The sequence below is a fragment of the Musa acuminata genome, chromosome BXJ1-8 (assembly GCF_036884655.1).
Source record: "Musa acuminata AAA Group cultivar baxijiao chromosome BXJ1-8, Cavendish_Baxijiao_AAA, whole genome shotgun sequence".
Taxonomy (NCBI): domain Eukaryota; kingdom Viridiplantae; phylum Streptophyta; class Magnoliopsida; order Zingiberales; family Musaceae; genus Musa; species Musa acuminata.
The window spans coordinates 927160-947546 of NC_088334.1; the positions used below are offsets into that span (position 1 = coordinate 927160).

The 20387-nt window shown below is 39.5% G+C and overlaps 2 protein-coding genes and 1 long non-coding RNA gene across 3 annotated transcripts; 2 read left to right on the forward strand and 1 right to left on the reverse strand.

Annotated features, from left to right (window-relative positions):
- Positions 1-464: 464 nt before the first annotated feature.
- LOC103994146 (ninja-family protein Os07g0602900) lies at positions 465-2037 on the forward strand. Its single transcript, XM_009414453.3, has 2 exons — positions 465-1242; positions 1493-2037. The coding sequence occupies exons 1-2, from the start codon at positions 534-536 to the stop codon at positions 1903-1905; spliced, it is 1122 nt and encodes a 373-aa protein (XP_009412728.2). The 5' UTR covers positions 465-533; the 3' UTR covers positions 1906-2037.
- A 114-nt stretch (positions 2038-2151) lies between these two features.
- On the reverse strand, positions 2152-10478 carry LOC135680493 (uncharacterized). Its single transcript, XR_010515464.1, has 3 exons — positions 10098-10478; positions 2807-2922; positions 2152-2554 (listed from the first exon to the last, which is right to left on the reverse strand). It is a non-coding gene; the product is annotated as an uncharacterized LOC135680493 (long non-coding RNA).
- Positions 10479-12544: 2066 nt separating this feature from the next.
- LOC103994144 (pentatricopeptide repeat-containing protein At4g14050, mitochondrial) lies at positions 12545-16526 on the forward strand. The gene is made up of 2 exons (XM_018829853.2): positions 12545-14533; positions 16265-16526. The coding sequence occupies exon 1, from the start codon at positions 12597-12599 to the stop codon at positions 14442-14444; it is 1848 nt and encodes a 615-aa protein (XP_018685398.2). The 5' UTR covers positions 12545-12596; the 3' UTR covers positions 14445-14533; positions 16265-16526.
- The last annotated feature ends 3861 nt before the right edge of the window (positions 16527-20387 follow it).

Here is a 20387-nt window from a genome sequence, read left to right on the forward strand (position 1 = left end):
CGTGTACCGTCGCGCGCGCTAATCGGACGGCGGCCATGGCTCCTTCAGCCACCTGGCTCACCGATCCCACGCGTGTCACCATCTCCCCATCACAGAATCTCCAACTCCCGCGTCGCTTCCCTCGGAATTCTACTCGCCACGTGTAACCCTGGGATTTAAACGACCCCCATCCCAGAGCAGCAGCAACACCGAACAGGCAACCGAGGCTTGGACGCCTGAGCTACGTGTCACGGAAGCACACGCGTCGACTTTGGAGCATCTTGCTGATGTTCCTAGTCACGTAGCCGATCGTGGAAGCGTTACGTGACGTAACGCAAGGGGTGCGAGGGAAACGCCGCCCCTCCCAAGAGAGGCCCATTACGTGGTCTCACGGGAGCGCATCGTATCGTCGGACCGAGGACACGTGTCGGACTTCCCTGGACGCAACGACGTGTTTATTTAGCCCGTCCTTTTCCGTTCGGAGTTCCCACGAAGCTTCTTACTCTGTTTCGAGGCGAAGCATCAGCAAACCCCTGAGGAAGTCCCGAGCGGTCATGGAGTTGTTGCCTGCGACGAGGGCGGCGTCAGCGGACCCGAAGGCGGAGGACGGCGAGGGAATCGAGCTCACCCTCGGCCTCGCCATCGGCGGGAGCACCCGGAAGACCCCCGAGCCGAGGAAGGAAGCGGAGGGACCCCGTAAAGGTGGGATCTTTGACCTCCCGGACGGAGCATCGGCGGAGGATCGCGCGGCGATGGATGCCCAGATGCTGCGGTCTAGGGCGCGAGATCGGGCGGTGAGGGAGGAGGAGGCCTTGTCCGGCGACCGGTCGAGGCCCAGCCGCACGGATGGAGGCAATGGCGTTCGATGGCCCCGCGTTGCCCCCGTCTCCACCCCCAACCCTAACGCTCACCCTAATCCCTTTGGGTTTGGCCACCATCACCCGTTCCCGGTGATGTACCCTCACCAGCAGGTGCAGTACGTGCCGGTGCCCAACGGGTTCGGGTTCCCGTTCGTGATGCCGTGCTGGGCCCCGACCATCTCGGCGGTGGCCGGCGGACTGAACCGGCTCGAAAGGAAGGTGTACCAGCCGTTGTCCGGCCGTGGGTTCCCCGTTCAGGGGACGGCTGCAGGGCCGTGTGATGGTGATTCCAGCGGGAGTAAGGGGATCGAAGCCGCCAAGGACGTGAACACCTCGCTCAACTCGGATTCATCCGGGAGCAGCTCTTCTGCAATCTCCGATCGCCGGAGCGGATCCTTTGGAGGTATAAATTTCTCCCCTTTCTTCGGATTTCAATTACAACTCCAAAAAATCTGTTGTTTTGCCTTCCTTTTCTCTTCAATTTCCCTAATTCAGAGTCAGATTATATTACAAACTCGAATGAAATCATTGTGCAAGAAATCGATTTATCATCCAAAATCTAGATAAAAAGAGGCACCTTTGTATCATGGTAGTAGTCTCATGTCAACAATTCACGAGCAATGTAATCCGAACAAATTTCTTGGACGATGCAGGAGGAAGCATCAGTAGCGGCGACTCCAGGAGCCATCGGAGCCTTCAAAAGGCAGAGAAGCCTGCAGCACCGCCATCGGCGGAAGGAGGTAGCGGCAACAACGCACTAACGTCTTGCTTGACGTCGAACGCCAAGCCGGCCAGGTTTGGGGCTCAGCTGGAGCGCGCGGGCTCCGTAAACAAGTCCGGGAAACCGTCGGCCCTGCCCCGAATGCCGCTCGTCTCAGCCACGGGCGACGCGCCCCACGGGAGGACCATCCACGGTCTCCTCTACCGGTGTACCAAGTCGGAGGTGAGGATTCTGTGCGTTTGCCATGGAAACTCGTTCACGCCGGTGGAGTTCGTCAGGCATGCTGGTGGCGCCGACGTTTCGCAGCCGTTGAAGCGGATAGTTGTGGTTCAACCAGGGTGGTAGTAGATGAGCAAAAGTGTCTTCTACTTGTAGTAGTTTGAATTAGGGAGTGGTTGCAGTGGGAAGGGCAGTCATGGAGGTCTGTAAATATCTTCAGCAGCTAACGTCAAAGAAATTTTAGCTTGTTGTGAGCTACTTTGGAGCATCTTCTTCCAACCCATTTCATTGCTCACCACTCACTAGCAGTATATATATCTATATATGATTTAAATGTGTCGACAGCAAAAGCACTCAGAGAAATACAAGTCGGACATAAAACAGCAGTTATCAACTCACAGTCACACAGGTTGGAAGCCTTTTTGTAGTACAAAGCTAGTGAAGGAAACAAATGCCAGAAAAAGAGTGTCACATCCAAATTTGAACAACACAACAAGACTGGAAGCATCAATTTTGATGAAGTGCATGGGAGAGCGAGAGGTGTACCAACTGAGATGGACAACCACCATAGAGATTGGGATTCAGAATCAAGAGAGGTCAGGAACAGCAGCTGGGCATGTTGTTATTTCCGAGGAGTTGAAGAAATGGCTGTCTGTCTTGAATGCTTGAAGCCAGATAGATGCAGATCTTGAGATGTTTTAACACTCGGTCGGATGCTTTAGACCATAGATGTATGTGTACATTCACTTCCGGCCCTTCTTTTTCTGCTGCTTAGCTGCATGCGAAGAGATCAATCATAAGGCCAATCTTAAAAGAAAAAGATGATTAATAAGCAAAGAGAATAATGATGATTTGGTGATTCAAGAGGAGGCAGGAAAGGCCCCAGCATGGGACCCCTACCTACTGAGGCCCTTGCTGCCACCCAGGTAGGCGAAGCAGGTAAGGCTTAGCTCAGGTAGGTTCTCTCAAGTAAAATGACAACTATATTCTATAACATAAATAATAATAATAACTCGAATAAATTTACCCAATTTTCTCTTAGCCTCAGATTTTGCAAAAAACTCCATCCATTCATCAGTTAAAACAAAAACATCTTCTTCACCTTCTGGTACTTGGTTCTCATTCCATTCTTGTTCTTGTGACCTGCTTACAGAAACACCAGATATCAACGGAGTATGAAAACAATTGCAGATTTTACAGGCAAAATTATGTCACCAGGAGTCTCGCAGAATAATAAGAATCATCAATCAAGGTGATAAAACAACAATCTTAGGATTAAGCTGTCTGAAGGATGGGTATCCATCCATATTTTAACTTGGATAAAGATGTGAGGGAAACATCCAATTTCCTGATATGAGTTAATTCTCAAATGCCTTCGTGTTTTGTGTTTCAAGGAGTGATCTTATTTATGGATCTAAACCATTTAAGTCGTTCAAGTCATTACAAATTTTTTCTAGGCTATCTGGTCTTTTGACAAATCAGTAAACATTGGCATTAAGAGCCCCCTTGAATCCTAATAATACCATCCAAAGTCATCCAAACCATATATTAGATATAGATTGGACACTATTTTTTGTTCTTAAGCTTCCTCTCACTTAATGTGTCCACTTTGCCACTCAACAACCATAAACCACCCATAGATATCAAAGTTGTGTACTTGGCGCCCTTGGACAAAATATATTAGATACAGATTGGACTCTATTTTTTGTTTTTAAGCTTCCTCTCACTTAATGTGTCTACTTTGCCACTCTACAACCACAAACCACCCATCGATATCAAAGTTGTGTACTTGGCATCCTTGGACAAAATATATTTTCAAACTGGTAAAAACATACTCGGATAATTTAGTCATGGAAATTAGAAATTGCATTTAAAGCTACCTTAATATCTAGCAACCTCACAACACTGTAGAAGTTCATCTTGATTCCTTTTTGTCATTTTAATGCTGCTAAGACCAAACATCTTATGATTTTTCTCTCTAACCTTTATGAATAATGAGTAGAAAACAGATGGTAATTATGGCTTTTAGCCATCAAATTTAACTGTCCCATGTTATTTTCTACAAGATGGTACTCATTGAACATGTTTATTCAATCTTTGTTTTGCATAGTCATAATCTTTGTTTAAGCAACTAGATCATATCAGGTTCTTCCCCAATAATCAACTGCTCAGTTTATTGGTGATAAGTGATTCTGTCTAATGGCAGAACCACTATCAATCACCATTTAGTCTCATCAGAATAACATTTCCTTTTTTGCACATTTTCCAGAAAGTTAGTAGGAAATTGGTGTTCCACTTTCAACCAACAAAATTCATGAAATGTGATACCCAACAACATGGATTCTTATGAAACTAAAAGCAAGGACAAATACAGTTCAACATGCCCTCGGTGATTCAAGATAAACTTGAAAGAAAATCCATGGCATGTGAAGGCTACCTGCAATGCTCTGAGAGCAATGAAAAGAGTTGCAACACTAACAACCAGAATTTATCAATCATGGATGTCATGCTTACAAAGAATCTTGCACCTGCTAAGTCATACTTAACAATTCCTTCATGCATATCATGAGTACCTAATTTCTGTGCTAGTATTTTCGAGTAATTCATTGGTTGATATATCAATTTTACCACCAATGGCTCACTCTTCCCTTTCAAAATTTATTAGAATTTAATCTAATGACTATATCAATATTCCTATCACATTCTGGATTTTTTTTTTATACACAGGATTACAACATCTTTCCAATGTCACATCAAGAGCAAAATGTCAATTTAATAGGTATGGGTTCAACTTAGGTTCAATTTAGGTCAAACAGGCTTGAACCAATCAAATTGATTCAAAATCACCCTAAATTGATCTGAACTGGTCAACCAATCTGGTTCAGTCGACAATTGGGCCCAAATCAAGCAAAGAAAAGAGAGTTGGGGTCTATGAAGCACGGATACACCAAATTCAGTGATGTATTGTATCCGACATGTGTCGAACATGGATTTGTCATTGACATGGTTGGACACATGTCCAAACATGTCCCTTTTTTTAAATTAGGTTGGATATGACATGGCGTGTCGAACTCTTCCTCACTACGAGAGGACTGCGAAGGCGACATGAAACCGGGATTCCTCACTATGAGCGGACCGCGGAGGCGTCATGAAACCTTCGAAATCCTTCTTCCTCACTAATTTCGAAGAGGATTTCTTACCTTCTACGTAAGGATCGCCCCTTCTTGCTCACCGACTTCCATTCTTCCTCATCGTGCTGTAGAGCCCTTCAGCCAAAGGCCCCCCCTGTCGCGATCGTACTGCCATCGAGCTATCGGACCTCCGCCTCGAGCCCACCTCTGTAGCGACTGTGCTATCATTGTGTTGTCGGATTCTCCGCCCCGAGCTCCTCTATGTCGTGATCCCACTATCGTCGCACTGTCGAACCCTCCGCCCTGAGACCCCCTCTACTGCGACTATGTTGTTGTGTGCTCTTGGGCCCTCGGCAACTTCACTAGCGTCCGACAAACAATCTTCCTCAATGACGTCCGACGAAGCTTCTTCCATAGCAACGTCCAACGTTCAGGTAAATTAATTTTGTTTAGATTTTTTATTGCTCAAAATGCTTATTTTGATTATTAACATATTATTAACCTATTTTATTTTTTTAGTTTTTTTTATCAAATTACTAAGTCTATAAAATTTAAATATATGGGTGATTTCCCGAAAATTGTTTCTTCTTTCCTGAATCCTACAAGGAAACAAAGTTGGTGAGCTTTTTTGCAACTGTGATTGCCTCGACCAAATTGGTGACATTCCTTTGATGCAATTCCTGTTATACCCACGGTTTCAAGCCAACGAGGAAACTAAACAGCTTGTCCTTCTTGAACATGTCTTGTATGTTTAGCATTAGTGTTGAAAACTGCTATAAATAATCTCGAACGAAAGTGCTTTGGTGGAGTTGTCTTAGCTTCCTTCTTGCGATGAATTCAATGTTCTTGAGTAGGAACTGAGTTTTCAACTCCTACTTGAAGTCATCTCATGTGTCCACTCGACACCGACCTTGTTAGTTCTCTTCCCAATGTGTTCACCATCAAAGTTTTACATCCCCATTCAAATACATGATTGTCATCGAAACTTTGGTTTCTACAGAATCGGGCCTTGTAGCTTGGAAGTACTACTTCATGTCAAACAGAAAATTCTCAAGCTCCTTTTGCATCCCTGACACCCCTATAGCAATGCGGCTCGGGTGCCCTTAAAATTTGTGGCGGAGCAATGCGCGTGTTGCTCCCTCCCACAATAAGAACCCTCATAAGCAATGTAATCCTGGACGTGAGTTCCGTGACAACTTTGTGTAGGTGCTGCACAGAGTCTTTGGTGTCTTCAATCAATCAATCTACTCAAGACTCGACCTTGTCAATCCAAGAATTCACCTCCTCTAGTGAGTTCTCTACCCCAAGAAGCCTGCATTGGCCTTGGTAGAGTTCCTCTAAACTTGCTTCAAGAACATCAAAGCGGGTTTCAGCAATTGTAAGTCTCTCCTTATGACTTCTCTTTTCAGCTAGCACTCTGGATTATGCTTCCTCCGCTCGTGGAGAATAACCAACCTCTCGTTCGCCATTTTCACTGTCGAGCTCCTCTTAAACAGCTCCAACAGCTTAAGAGCAAGTCTGCACTTGCAACACACCTGCAGCTACTTTGAACAATGGTCCAGCTTGTCCCGTCTTGCTCGTTTCACCATGGCAAGATTGCGAACTTTTGCTATTTGCTCAAATTGCTCGCTTGCTTTGATGCCACAATATCACGGACTTAGCCGAATTGCCTAAGTCGTAAAGCGCCCTTGTGTTATCCATCTGCAAAGGGTCAGCCTAGTTACAATCTTGTTTAGGTCCCGAAGGACCTGTAAAAAAATAAATTGATTAGTTCCAAAAATGAACGACGGACAAGTCTCGACGTCTCGCAAAGAGGGCAACTTTACAAGCAATTTAGCAAACAATTGGTGTACAAGAAAGAAAAGAGAGGAAGGAGAAAACAAGGACTTTAAAAGACAAACGAACAGTCGCAAGTCCACAAACGACTGAGTGTCGGGTGCGTCGACAAGTTCCCTAGGCTTTATGTGTGAACTTGTGAATCCAATCAATACCCAACGCTACCCCAAACCCCCATTTAGCCCTGTGCCGCTCGGGTGGTTCTAGGATGCTAAGATGGTTGATGTTTCCATTCCACCACAACCTTCAAAAAATAGGCCATGGCATGCGAAAACTAGGCTATTCTCGGAGAATTTTGTCCGTTATGGTGAGCGATCGCTCTACCGCCCTCCAACTATTCCTGCTTACAGTTTATAAGCAAAACAGACAAAAACATAGCAAAACATGTTGCCAAACATATGTACAAACAAACAAAAACAACGAACAGTCCATTGACGAATGTATTGCAAGTGCGCAACAACCGACCGTGACAATACACCAATAGGATGATTATTGTTGACTTTATTCATGGATGTGTATTTGCTTATATATTTCAGATTTGACTTATAGTGGTTCCTACTCAGCGCATTGCTGAAATTGCTTTGTTTTGTTTTTTATTTTCAAAGCAACCTCCTAGTAGGACTAGATCATATTCCGGTGGAGAACAGACATTCCTCTACTGCTAGGTAGAACTAGTTGGATTTGACATCACTTATGTTAGATAATAAAGCCTATGGCTATTTGTTTAACTTTTATTTTGATGAATAAGTGAATTGTAATAGATTTTTACAGTTTATATTTCTCAATAAAGTGATGTTGACATTTTGCTCTTGATGTGACCCATGAAAAGATGTTGTAATCCTGTGTAAAAAAAATTCCAAGGTGTGACAATTCTTTTAAACTGTTTATCAAGAAAGAATAAACCATCAAAATGTTTAATTGGGATTTTGAGATGCTAGATCAATGTCTTCTAGATCCCATGTTAATTAAGCATGCCTAGCAAAGTCTAGGATAGGCACTTTTCAAAACTATTTGAAGCATGGATAGCACATTACAAGTACCCCATACAGTGAATTGATACAATTTGGTATTTCTACATGCTAAATCTTGAAAAGATAAAATATGTTATGTTTGAAAAATGAGTATAAATATGAGATAATGATACAACATAATGCAGATATGCCAATACATTAATTTTGGTGTAGGGGAAATGAACAATATAGCATGGATGTGATGATAAAAATATGTTAGACACAATATTATATATGACAAAACTTGAAGCATAGTTATTTTGTTAGAATAAGTAGATGGATATGATGGTAAATAACAAAAACACTAAAATATCCGAAAGTATGCATCATGAAAGAAATTATTTTATTAACATGATACTTCAAGAAAGAGAAGAGGATAAGAACTTTGGATAAATGAAGATCACCATTTAAATCTAATTGATCATAATTTGATGACTGATATAAAAATCCCATATAGCTAATCGTATATGTATCTCATCTAATTAAAAAAACATCGTCGATTGAGGAAAAAGGTTCTCCCAAGAATATCCATGAGGTATCTAATTTTAAAAAAAAGATGATTAAGTCTAAGAAGTATCAAACAGTATTGTATCCTCTATAAATACATATATATGATATGAATCAGCATGATGAGTAATTTAGATCATTTCTGTTTCATAATATGACAAGGCATGAATATAACCATAAAATACAATATCATATATTGTACAATACATGCCAAAATTTTGCATTCATTTGTGATGTTAGAATATATATATATATATATATATATATATATATATATATATATATATATATATATATATATATATATATATATATATATATATATACAGAAGTCACTAAATAGAATCCATGACCTGTTCATCTCTTGATTTATAGCCATATTACTTAAAGAATACAGAGAAGAAAAAAGAAAAAAGACTGACAAACAAAATGAGTATATTAATCTTAATCTGACAATTATTACATACGACATTAAACAATCTATCCAATCATGTATAAATGTTGTCTATAATAAAAAAAACAATACATATGAAAGAAACAAATATTCTCTAAACTCCAAAGAAGTATCTATAAAGCATTGTCAAAGCATCATAATGTAGGATCTTTCTAATAACTATTTCAGAAATCAAATACACTGAGAAAGCATCCAACATGTCTTCTGATATGACTTAAAATTGTTGCTCCTTTGGATGCAAAAACTGGACAGTTGGACTGTGACTTGTTATTAACTTGTTCTGTGAAAAGTTAGGAAATGGTAAGTGAACAAATGAACATAATATGATTATTAAACAATTTTTTTCACATGAATGATTCTTCCTGCTCAATGTGCATTCCAACCTACTGTGTGAATTATCAAAAAGAAAAAAAAAGACACACACACATACCTCGAGCTTTCCTTGCTTTCTGTGCCCCTCTATGATTACTATGTTATTCCTGTTTCTTCTCAACAGTTCACAAATATTTGCACTATAAGTTGCCGATTATAAGTCCAGTTGCTGAATTTCAATAAGGTTTCAACTGTTGCCTCTTCCCAGAAAATCAAAATAAAATATCAAATAGAGAGTACGAGTAAGAGTGAGTACTGTGATTCTCAATATATTGATGTTATTGCATCTACAATAATTGTAAAAGAAAGAAAAGTAGGAAGCTACCCCATTATTAATAATTTTCTGACAAATGTCCAAGTCTACAAATAAGCAGTTTCCCTTAGCAGTCTTGTCTATGGCTCTTGTTTTCAGCATCACATCATTGTTTCTTTTTTATAAAATAAAGTTCATATGACAATCTAAAATGTAGCTTCTGCATCAAATGTACATTTACTTTTCTTTTTTTTTTTTCATCTTGGCCCAAAAATTAATCAAGAAGGCTCGAAGCACCAACATTTTTCAAATAAAGGTTAGTTCAGTAGAACTACATGGCCTCATAATTTCTTTAATTAAACTAAATCATTCTCTTCCAAAGCTTAATAGGAGATCATACATGAAGACAGTCCCTTGCTTTTGCTTCCGTAAAAATTTTAATCATTCCGAAGGCAGGATTTCCTCACATGATAATCGGCTAAGTGCAATTGCGAACTATAAGATACCCAAAAATCACAAAGTACAACTTATAGATACCTCAATCTTCCAGCAAAGAACTAGTTCTCATATATTAAGGCAATATTAAAGCAAAGAAGCATCAATTAAAAGGGCTCTTTTTTCTAACATCATAGACAATTCACGGTCATACGTAGTCCAAAAACCACAAAAGGAATTCTTGATAACCACAATCTGGAACCAAAGCATAAAAGCATCGGTAAAGAAAATGAACGAGTTCATGGAATGCGAAACCATACTCAGAAGCAGGAAAGTCGACAACTTCGGCAGCTTCCGGTCTCTCGGCACCAATATGGCTCATCGAGGATTGGTCCTGGACTAGGTGCGGCGAGGTTCTATTTGGAAGAACCTGGGAGAAGCTGGAACAGGGGATGTGGGGAAGAGGGAGGTGATGGCAGGGAGGAGGGAGGTGAGGATTGGGTGAAGCGAGTCGGGGGAGGAGATGGCAGTGGTGGTGACGGCGGTGGCAACTGCACGGACAGAGTAGGACGAGTGGGATATGGTGGTGGTGATGGTGGAGAAGGTGGCGATGGAGGAAGTCGACCGGGGGTTGCATGGCTTCCAATCACGGCGAATCATCGATCCTCTTAGGGTTTAATGACAGCTCAACCGAGTGGCCGGTGAACGGATCGTTGGGTACGGGTGACGCTGTATCAACTTTCCCGATCTACTCCGCGACTTTCGTTACGACATGAAGACGTGGCAGGCACATAGAGGCCCCACGCACGTGTCAAAGAGGATCCACTACGAGAACCCGCATTTTATGGGTGGCAAACTTGGACCCGAAACCCGTTTCGGTTCAAAATCCGGGTTCGGGCCAAAACAACTCGTTTGATTCAAATCGGCTTCGGAAGTTAAACAAATATGTTAATATTAAGCTTCATATATATATATATATATATATATATATATATATATAGTAGAAGTGTACAATAAATGCATGTATTAAACTACTCATGTAATATAAATGCATGTATTAAACATGAGATACATACACTTGAATCTACATTCTGTCTCTCGTATAATTCATGTGTGTTCCCATTAGACTCATCAGATAATTAAAGAGACTATATCATAGGAAGCTACAAATCCTAATTAGACTCTGAATTCTCGACTTCATTATATATCTTACTAAGCTAAGAATCTTAATTAGACTCCGATTAGTATTCCCAGCGTCATTATACATCATAATAAGCTACGAAGCCAAATTAGACTTTGTCTGGTATTCCTCCTAACTTCATTATATATCATAGTAATAGCTATAAATCCTAATTAGACTCGGTTTTTAGTATTCTGGACTCCATTATATATACATGGCAACTTCCTCCACTGTCTCCCATGAACTTGCACCTCTCTCACTCTCTCTTTCTATGGATAGATCTCTCTCCAATCTATCTCATTCGTTAGACGCCATGGTGTTGGAGAAGGATGTGTGCGGCGCTGCTGGCTGCGGGATCGTCGACAAGCCCGGGATAGTCAACCTGTGCCCCGCCTGCTTTTGGGAGTTCATAGTGGAGAAGGAACCGCAGTGGCCGGCGGTCAGGCTCTTGCGTCCCGCCGCAGCAGGCGGAGCGACTCCGTCATCCGCGTCGGAGGAAGCAGCAAAGGAGGAGGTTCCATCCCCAACCGGCGCAGCGACGAGGTCGGACGGGAGGAGGACCGTCGTAGGTGCGGCGATGCCACGGCGTTCGATGGCCCCTCACCTTCGTGGGTGGAAGCGAGCTCGCATCGCTTCGTCATAGCCGACCGACTCTTTCCTTTTAGTTTTCGTATGTCTTCGCTGAATAGGAAGAGTGGGCAGTGATCTCGTTTTCTCTTGTTGACGTAAAAATGCTACCTTTAGCAGAAGAAAGCTTTTTATTTTCTTTGTTAGGGCAATCCTTGCAGCCTTGAGAGGGACGAAGGTATTGATTGATACAATGCATCATGAGTCCCCATTTGAGTACATGCCAACAAAATTTCTAGGGCTTGACTTCCTCGAGCAATCAACCAACCATGTCTGCTAAACCATTGACTCGATTCGATTCTAGGTCAAACCAAAAGTCTACTCCTAATCTCGTCACACGGAAAAAGATTGTAATGAGCGAGAGCTTGTCTTCGTAGAGATTATAGATTATGTTTCTCTCGATACGTCTCATAACAGATTTGGCCTCCGGAGGTGTTTTGGTTTCCCAATAGCTCTATCGATAGATTCTTAAATCGAAATAGGAAACGTCCATATCTTGTTAACCAAGAAATCCCAAATTGAATGGTATTGCTAGTTTTCGTCACTGCTAATGTGCCTCTAAACAGCATGATTTGTTCGTCCATAACAGTAAGTAAAACAAGATATTAGATTTTTTTGTCGTAATCACAGTGATAATAGAATTTTTCGAGTTAATTAAACTTAAGGATTAATTAATTAATGAGATCTTATCGTGTTTTCCGTAGATCATTTAATATCACTGCTTGTTATTTTTGGACGGTGATCAAAGACCGAATCACGCTTTTCCCGCCAGGTTTGACATTATCTGCCACGTCACCCCTGATACATTTCCTGGAGATCCAACTAGACAGCGACTGAATGGCGCTTTCTCATCAGGTTTGACATTATTCGCCACGTCACCCCTGATAATTTTCCTGGGGATCCAACTAGACGGCGTTTTTGATGAGATAAACCTCTCTCTCGGGTCGTGAACGGTTGCGATTCAACGCGGTGTCGTCCCCATACTCATCGACTGCTTGTTTGGGGGTAATGAATGCCCCCTCTCTCCACCCGACCTCACGCCCTCGCCGCCCTCCTCCGCTCCTCCGCCCGGCGCCGGGATCGCACCGCTTGCCGAAAGCTCCACGCTCACCTCCTCAAGTCCGGCCTCCACCAACGACGTCCCTTTCCCTCCGCTCTCCTCGACGCCTATGCCAAGTCCGGCTTCCTCTCCGATGCCCGCTGCCTTTTCGATGAATCCTCCCACCGAGACGCCGTCCTCTATTCCGCCCTCCTATCCGCCCTCTCCCACTCCGATCGTCCTTCCCAGGCGTTGTCCCTCTTCCGTCGCATGGTTTCTGTGGACGCCGTCCCTCCTGATGGATTCATCTTCGCAACCCTCGTCAAGACCTGTTCTCGTATCGGCTTCCTTCGCCTCGGCAAGCAAGCCCATGCGCAGTTCCTTCTATCTTCATTCTATACGGATGATGTTGTCAGGTCCTCGCTCGTTGACATGTATTCTAAGTGCTGTGCTGTTGATGACGCTCGAAAAGTCTTTGATACAGTTCCAGATAAGAATCACGTCTGCTGGACGGCTATGGTGTCCGGATATGCTTCCAATGGTCGGAAGTCAGAAGCTTTGGGGCTTTTCTGGCAGATGCCACGGAGGGATCTCTTTGTTTGGACGGCTTTGATATCTGGGTTCCTCCAAAGTGGTGATAGTTTTGATGCCGTCAAGTTGTTTGTGGAAATGAGGAGGAACCAAGTGGAAATTGACGATTCTTTTGTTCTCTCGACGGTTGTTGGTGCTTCTTCTGATTTGGCAGCTCTTGAATTGGGTAGGCAACTCCATGGTCTAGTGTTGGCGCTTGGGTACAAATCAAGCATGATTCTGGGAAATGCACTTGTTGACATGTATGCAAAGTGCAGTGATATTCACTCTGCAAGAGCTGTTTTTGAAGGACTTGTCATGCGAGATGTTATTTCCTGGACAACTATGGTCGTTGGGGAAGCACAACATGGTAGAGCCGACGATGCATTGGATCTGTATGATAAGATGGTCCTTGCTGGGGTGAAGCCAAATGAAGTGACCTTTACTGGGTTGATTCATGCTTGTAGCCATGCTGGACTAGTCCAGAAAGGCCGAGAGTTGTTTGATTCCATGGAGCAGGACCATGGCATTAGGCCCTCATTGCAACATTATACATGCTTGTTGGATCTTCTTAGTCGGTCTGGGCATCTAACTGAAGCAGAAAATGTCATTAATTCAATGCCATATGTGCCTGATGAAGCTAGTTGGGGAGCTTTGTTGAGTGCATGTAAAAAGCAGGGTGATACCTCGATGGGCATAAGGATCGCTGACCGGTTGTTGGGTTTGAAACCCAAAGACTCTTCAACTTACATCTTGTTGTCTAATACGTATGCTGCTGCTGGAAAATGGGATAGTGTTGCTAGTGTGAGGAAGCTGATGGCTGAAATGGATGTCAAAAAAGAGCCTGGTTACAGTTGGATTGACTTGGGCAAAGAGAGCTGTTTGTTTCGGGCTGGGGAAGTGCCATATACTATGAGACATGAGATCATCAGATTGCTTAATGAATTGGCCAACGAGATGAATAAGAGAGGGTATGTTCCGGATACAAGGTCTGTTATGCATGATGTGGAAGAGAACGAGAAAGAGCAACAACTTTTTATGCATAGTGAGAGATTAGCTGTTGCGTTTGGGCTTCTCAAGTCAGTTCCAGGAACAACAATCCGGGTGATTAAGAACCTTCGCATTTGCCTCGACTGTCATAATGTTCTAAAATTGATCAGTGAAATTACTGGGAGGGAAATTGTTGTCAGAGATGCAAATAGGTTCCACCATTTCGAGGTTGGAAAGTGCTCTTGTAGAGATTTCTGGTGACACATTATCTTGTAATGCTGTAATAATATACCTGGTCATAAGAAAGCAAGCATGCTACAAGTGTCACAATTAAGAGCTTCAATTAAAAGGTATTGCTTATTGATAGATTTATATGTCTATAGATTTATATATTTTTTTGTTTTAAGTGATTGATAGTATTTTCTTGATGCTGGAAAATGCATCTTTTGGAATTTGGCTTCTGGGAGTTCAAACTAAACTGGGATGTTGAGTGAGATGAAAAAGTATTATTTTATTGATAGCAATTAAGAGAATCATATAATTTAAACTTTATTTGATAGTTGATCTGTGTATAGCTGAAGAGGGAACATCAACTGAAGTTTTGTGTGGCTCGCTCAATGTCAAACTGTGGCCCCATCTATGAAATATTAGTGTGGATGACATGGGTTTATAATGTGTAGGCAACTAACTTGTTTCCAGACCCTGCATTGGTGGGATCCTCGTGCATTAGATACGTTCTTTTTTTCAGATTTCACAAGATAACTATGCTAGGTATCCAGATCAAGAAATTCTATTTTCTTATTTTTAGACCATGAATAGGACAAGGTGGAGTGTGGCCCTGGATGCCACCATAAAATTTCTACTTTATGACCTGTTCCCCCACTTCATCTAGAGCTCCTTCATCTTGTCTTGCATATTGGCATCTTTTCACTTCTCATATTTTATGTTGAAATACAATTGTTTGTCATTTTAAGATAATGCTATTGTTGATGAGTGATTGTCCCAGGCTTGTGCTTGATTGATTTGCATGGTGCTATTTTCTTATGTGCTTAAGATGATGATGCTTTAATCGAGTTTGCTATTGTGCATGATGGACACCATAGAGAATCATATTCCTTTAATTTTTGGAATCATAAATCACTTTGTGGATCCTCATGATGGGGATGCATGATGACAATTGACAACCATTCATTTTCACAAATAGAATGCAGTTCTTATCTACTTTTTTCATTGATTGTCATTGTTGTTCATAAATGTCATTAATTTTGATGATCTCCATGTCATGATTGATATAGTATCAGAATTTTTTTTTGCAAGTAGAAAGAGTTATAGAACAAGTAGGTGAAGTTTGTCTGATTGATCTTTTCAGCACATATTCTTGAAATAGAAGCAGGAACTTTTTTCCTTTTGCGAGAAAGTGAGTAGTGATAAACTCTATGGGTAATTACTTGTGGAGTGAGCATTAGGGCCTATCTCTACTAGTGATAGGTTTCGAGTCTTTTGGTAAATATTTGGTATTCTTCTCGGATGTGTATGAAATTTTCTCTAAATAACTAAAAAAAGATTAAAACATATCTAAAAATCTATTAGGTTGTACTTCCTGCCATATTGTGCAACAATCACTAAAAGATCACCCTAAGACAGTTCAAAGAGTACAGTTAAAAGATCACTAAAAAAAGATTGCCGAACTCTATTGCCTAACACATCTGCGAAAAACTGAAATTTTCCATCCAATACAAAGAGTGCATTTGACTCATTCTTTCATACAGTTCAATGATATTTTTAAAAAGAGTTCCAAAATAAAACAGCAGCAAGATAATGTTATAATTATATTCCTCTAGGAAACTGAGTTTTATTTTAGATCATATGGTGGACTATGCTGTTGAGTTGCTTAACAACAAAATGAGCATTTTCTTCTCGGTCTTCATTTTTATTTTGTACTTGACTTTGTAAGAAAATGTAATTCTGTAGTTGACTGTAATAATGCGTTCTATAATGTAAAATACAGTGTTTATCTCTTAGAATGTTAGAGCCGGCCTGATATCTGCTAACTTGATGTTCCATTGGCTGTTTGACTGTAGGTGCTTAATGTCATAAAAGTTTGCCACAAAAATGCTCTCTTCTGTTATCAGAAAGGATAAGAGTGCAAGTGCATGATAAGAAAAAGAAATGGGAACATGTAAGTACTAGCATGATGATTTTTTTCCTTTGAACTCATGTTGAACTTCTATAGCAAATGATATATATGTATCATCTGCCACATTCTTCTCTCTAAGAAGGCAAACACTGTAAATATACCTCTGTAAATATCTTTTTTTCTTTTAGAATTATTCTTTTAAGGAATTTGAGCCACAGTAGAATTACAATAAAGTTATCAATTCAACACTAATTGGACTCAAAAACTGAAAACATATCATATGAATGTAAATACTTTCACATAGAACCATATTCTTCAACATTTTTCTCTCTTATATTTCAGTGTTTAAACTCATGTACATCTTTCAAATTTATAGTGTAATTTTTTTTCACCTGACTTTAGTGTCACCTTATAAGTTTAGTTGTAAGCCAACTCCAATATATATTACTAGACTTTTCTAATCCTTAGCAATAAAAAAAAACCAATCTTTTACTTTATTCTCATCTCACAATAAATATGCAATGCATAGATGACCAACAATATATATCATAGTTAAATTGCAACATTATGATGGATCTTACTAACAAATATTAAGACTGTGCAGTTTAATTCAGTATCATTGTAATGCATATTTAACCATTACATTAGTTCCTCATATGAAACTTGATTCTTCACCTCTAATCTCAAATCATTACTCATCACTTGTCTCATTTGTATGGCCAAAAGGATATGGACATGAAGCTAATTAATGCAGTTCCACCTCTCCATTGATTGTTCCTGGCTTTACCTTCATTGGTCTTTCTCTTTAGACACCCTCCAAGAAATTGACAAGCTGTCAGCTATAAAGGAAGCTTTATCTGCAAAATTCATCATGTTATTTGGCGTCAAGCTGGAAAGTGAAAGAAACCTCTAATCATAAAGCATATCAGTGTATTTTTTGCTATTGTTCATAAACCTATCGTTAGAGAGTACTTTTCAGCAGTCCTGTCTCACCGACAAGGCTTGCTTATAATATCTTTTCTAGGCTTTCTTCCATATAATATCTGTTAAATTAATCAGATTATGTATTTTTTTGCTAAAAATTAATATTATCACATAGTAACTTATTCATCCAAAATCACTAACTCAATATGTTTAAAAAATTCATATTAATAGACTCATCTAATCCTATAAATCATCGTAATTACTTTTTATTTTAAATATATTATATTATCGGCATATTTATTCGAGGACTCGAGATTCTATCAAAATTATTATGCTCTAAACATCTAGCCACTAAAATTATGTCATGATGTATCTTTGATGTCATTCATTTGATCTATGTATGTATGAGATTTACGAACATGATAAGTAGAAGAGGTGGGATGATTAATATTAGTGGTACGAAGAGAGAGAGATAGAAGAAGATGTAAAACGATTTCAGTATAAACTATAAATAAAAATTTAAATATTCTAAATTTAATTAAATATATAATTTTTTATATATCTTAATAACGATAAAGGATCACAACTGTTGTTGTTATATGCAAATTTATGTATGAATAAGAAAAAAAATCTTCCGTACACTTTTGTCCTAAACAGTGCTTATATCTGAACTTAAATATGTATATGACAATGGATAGCCATGAATTAAATGGGTAGAAGGTGAGAATGGTAGTTGGCATTTCAGCTTTACAAGATTGTAATATCAGTGGCTCTAAGAACACAATAGAATAGACATGCAATGGTAAAGTGTTGTTTATCTCCTGCATTATTATTGTCTAAAGTGGAAGAAAAACTACAATATTCATATATGTCATAATATAAAGCACTCAAGTTTGCACTTTCTTACTAATCTTTAATGATATTTCTTTTGTAACTTCTTAATTTTATCTCACTGCCCTAACTTACCTCAGTCGGAAGATATATTATTATTATATTTTAGCGAGAAGATAATGCATTGTTATTATCTTTTAGCGAGAAGCATTGAGATCAAAAATTTGAAGGACACATTCATTTCAGCTTTGTAGGCATGAATAGGTCTAATCTTTGATTTGGTACATTGAATTATGGTCATCCATCTTACATGATCAAATCGATATACATAACCTTTCTCATTTCTAAAGTGTTGTGGCATGATGTACATGATCGAGAAGAATTTTTTTTCGGAATACAAGATATGTTTGTATGTCATTTTAATCTGTTCTCTACAAAAACTACACCATTGTTGCGTGCCAAAGAAAACCCATAAGAAGATAGATAGCGTATTCCATCTTTACTTTGTGAGTTCAACATCAAAATATACCTTTTTATATTGTTAGTTTTGTAATAATAATAATATTATTATTTCCTTGGATGCTATTCTAACGTGGCATATCCAATAGGTACTTAGTCATGAGTCTTGATTGACTTGACATCATATGTCAAGAATCATTTGTCAAAATTAATTATCAAAATATTTGCTTGTGCTCAAGGAAAATGACTTGTCATGGAGTATAATGTTAATATCATGACTTCAGTATGTGTTGTCTATATATAAATGATTAAGTAATGTCTCCGATGATTGTATGGACACATTAGATTCTTTTTTTATCATATTATAATTCTTTGGTAATTACAACTATGAATTTTTTTAGGTTTATTATATATAAGATGATGCTTTGGATTTTATTTTTTTTATCTCGAGTGATTAGATAATTTTTTATTCTTTTTGCTTCTATGACTCATATGTTCGTCGGATCTTCTTTACCATCGGAAACGTATTTTAGAACTTACATGTTTCGAAAATGATAAAATCGTACGAATACACCCATCGTCTAAAATAAATAATTTCTCACGAGTTAACGGATCATACCAACGTCGACCGATCAAATATCCCTTCTAAAAAAACAAAATCATACCAAATGACCTGCCCATTGGAAATGCCGTAAGCTTACTTAGCAAACAAGCCACATTGCAGCGGAAGAAACAATGTGCTTCTTCTAATCGACCGCCGCTTCCTCTCGTCTCTCTCCCTCTCTACCGCCGTGGAAGCCACGTTCCGGAGTTGCTTTCACGCCATCTCCGTCTCCCCTCTCATCAACTCGTCCACTGTCCTCCACCCCGCACCGTTCACCGCCCGTTGCGCCACGTTTCAGTACGCCATTCGCCCAAAACGGGGGTCCCGGCTCCTCCGGCCAATCACCACTCGACACGCATTCGAGGAACCTGTTCGCTGGTGGAGGCAATGATATAGAAAAGCAATGCGCATCCATCCTACAGAGAAAGATAAGCATGCGAGGTTGGTCTCATCACACTAGCATAAAAATGTTGTGGTAGCCAAAGAATTATCGCCAATATCTTATCGAGTATGGACGAGTAGGCAATTAATTATTTGGAATGGTGTTAGAAGGATAGGGATTAGGTTGATCGCCATCAAGAAATAAGGTTTTGGATCCTCCATATGGTTGGTTGATTCATTCATTCATTCATTCATTCATTCCTTCCTCAACAACAACAACAACAACAAGTTTATCTATCTTTCATAATTCCAACCACAAGTTTCCATATAATTGCATTGTGGATGTGAGAATTGTAGAGAAAACAACCAATTATTATTTCATTGGAATTGAGATTTTGACATGAAATGATACATGTTATAAATTTATCTCTAAAGATTACACACTTTGGATATATAATTTTGATTCAAACCATCACTTTAAAACTATTTTGATATGTCATGTAAAAATGACAAGCCTATTTAGTTTACTATTTTAAAAATATTTTTAACTCAAGTTAATTGTTAAACAAATGTGATGTATGGTGGATCTAAATATATGATGGATGTTGAAAATTATATGAAATATGTAGGAACAAATACACTATTTCTAAGCTTTCAAAGGATAAAAAAATTGTTATATATCATTATGCCTTTTATATTTATGAAAAACCATATATATATATATATATATATATATATATATATGATATGATATGATATATACCATATATTTATGTGCCCATTAGGATGTACTTCATGAACATTCATCAACCAAGTCCAAGTTTATTTTAGAATAACTAAATCAAAGTAAAATGCTAAATTTATGTAA

Bases quoted from the DNA above. Each gene is read 5' to 3' on its own strand.
- LOC103994144 (XM_018829853.2), top strand. From the start codon at position 12,597: ATGCCCCCTCTCTCCACCCGACCTCACGCCCTCGCCGCCCTCCTCCGC.
- LOC103994146 (XM_009414453.3), top strand. From the start codon at position 534: ATGGAGTTGTTGCCTGCGACGAGGGCGGCGTCAGCGGACCCGAAGGCG. The intron at 1,243-1,492 runs GTATAAATTTCT...TGGACGATGCAG, and splicing joins CCGGAGCGGATCCTTTGGAG to GAGGAAGCATCAGTAGCGGC.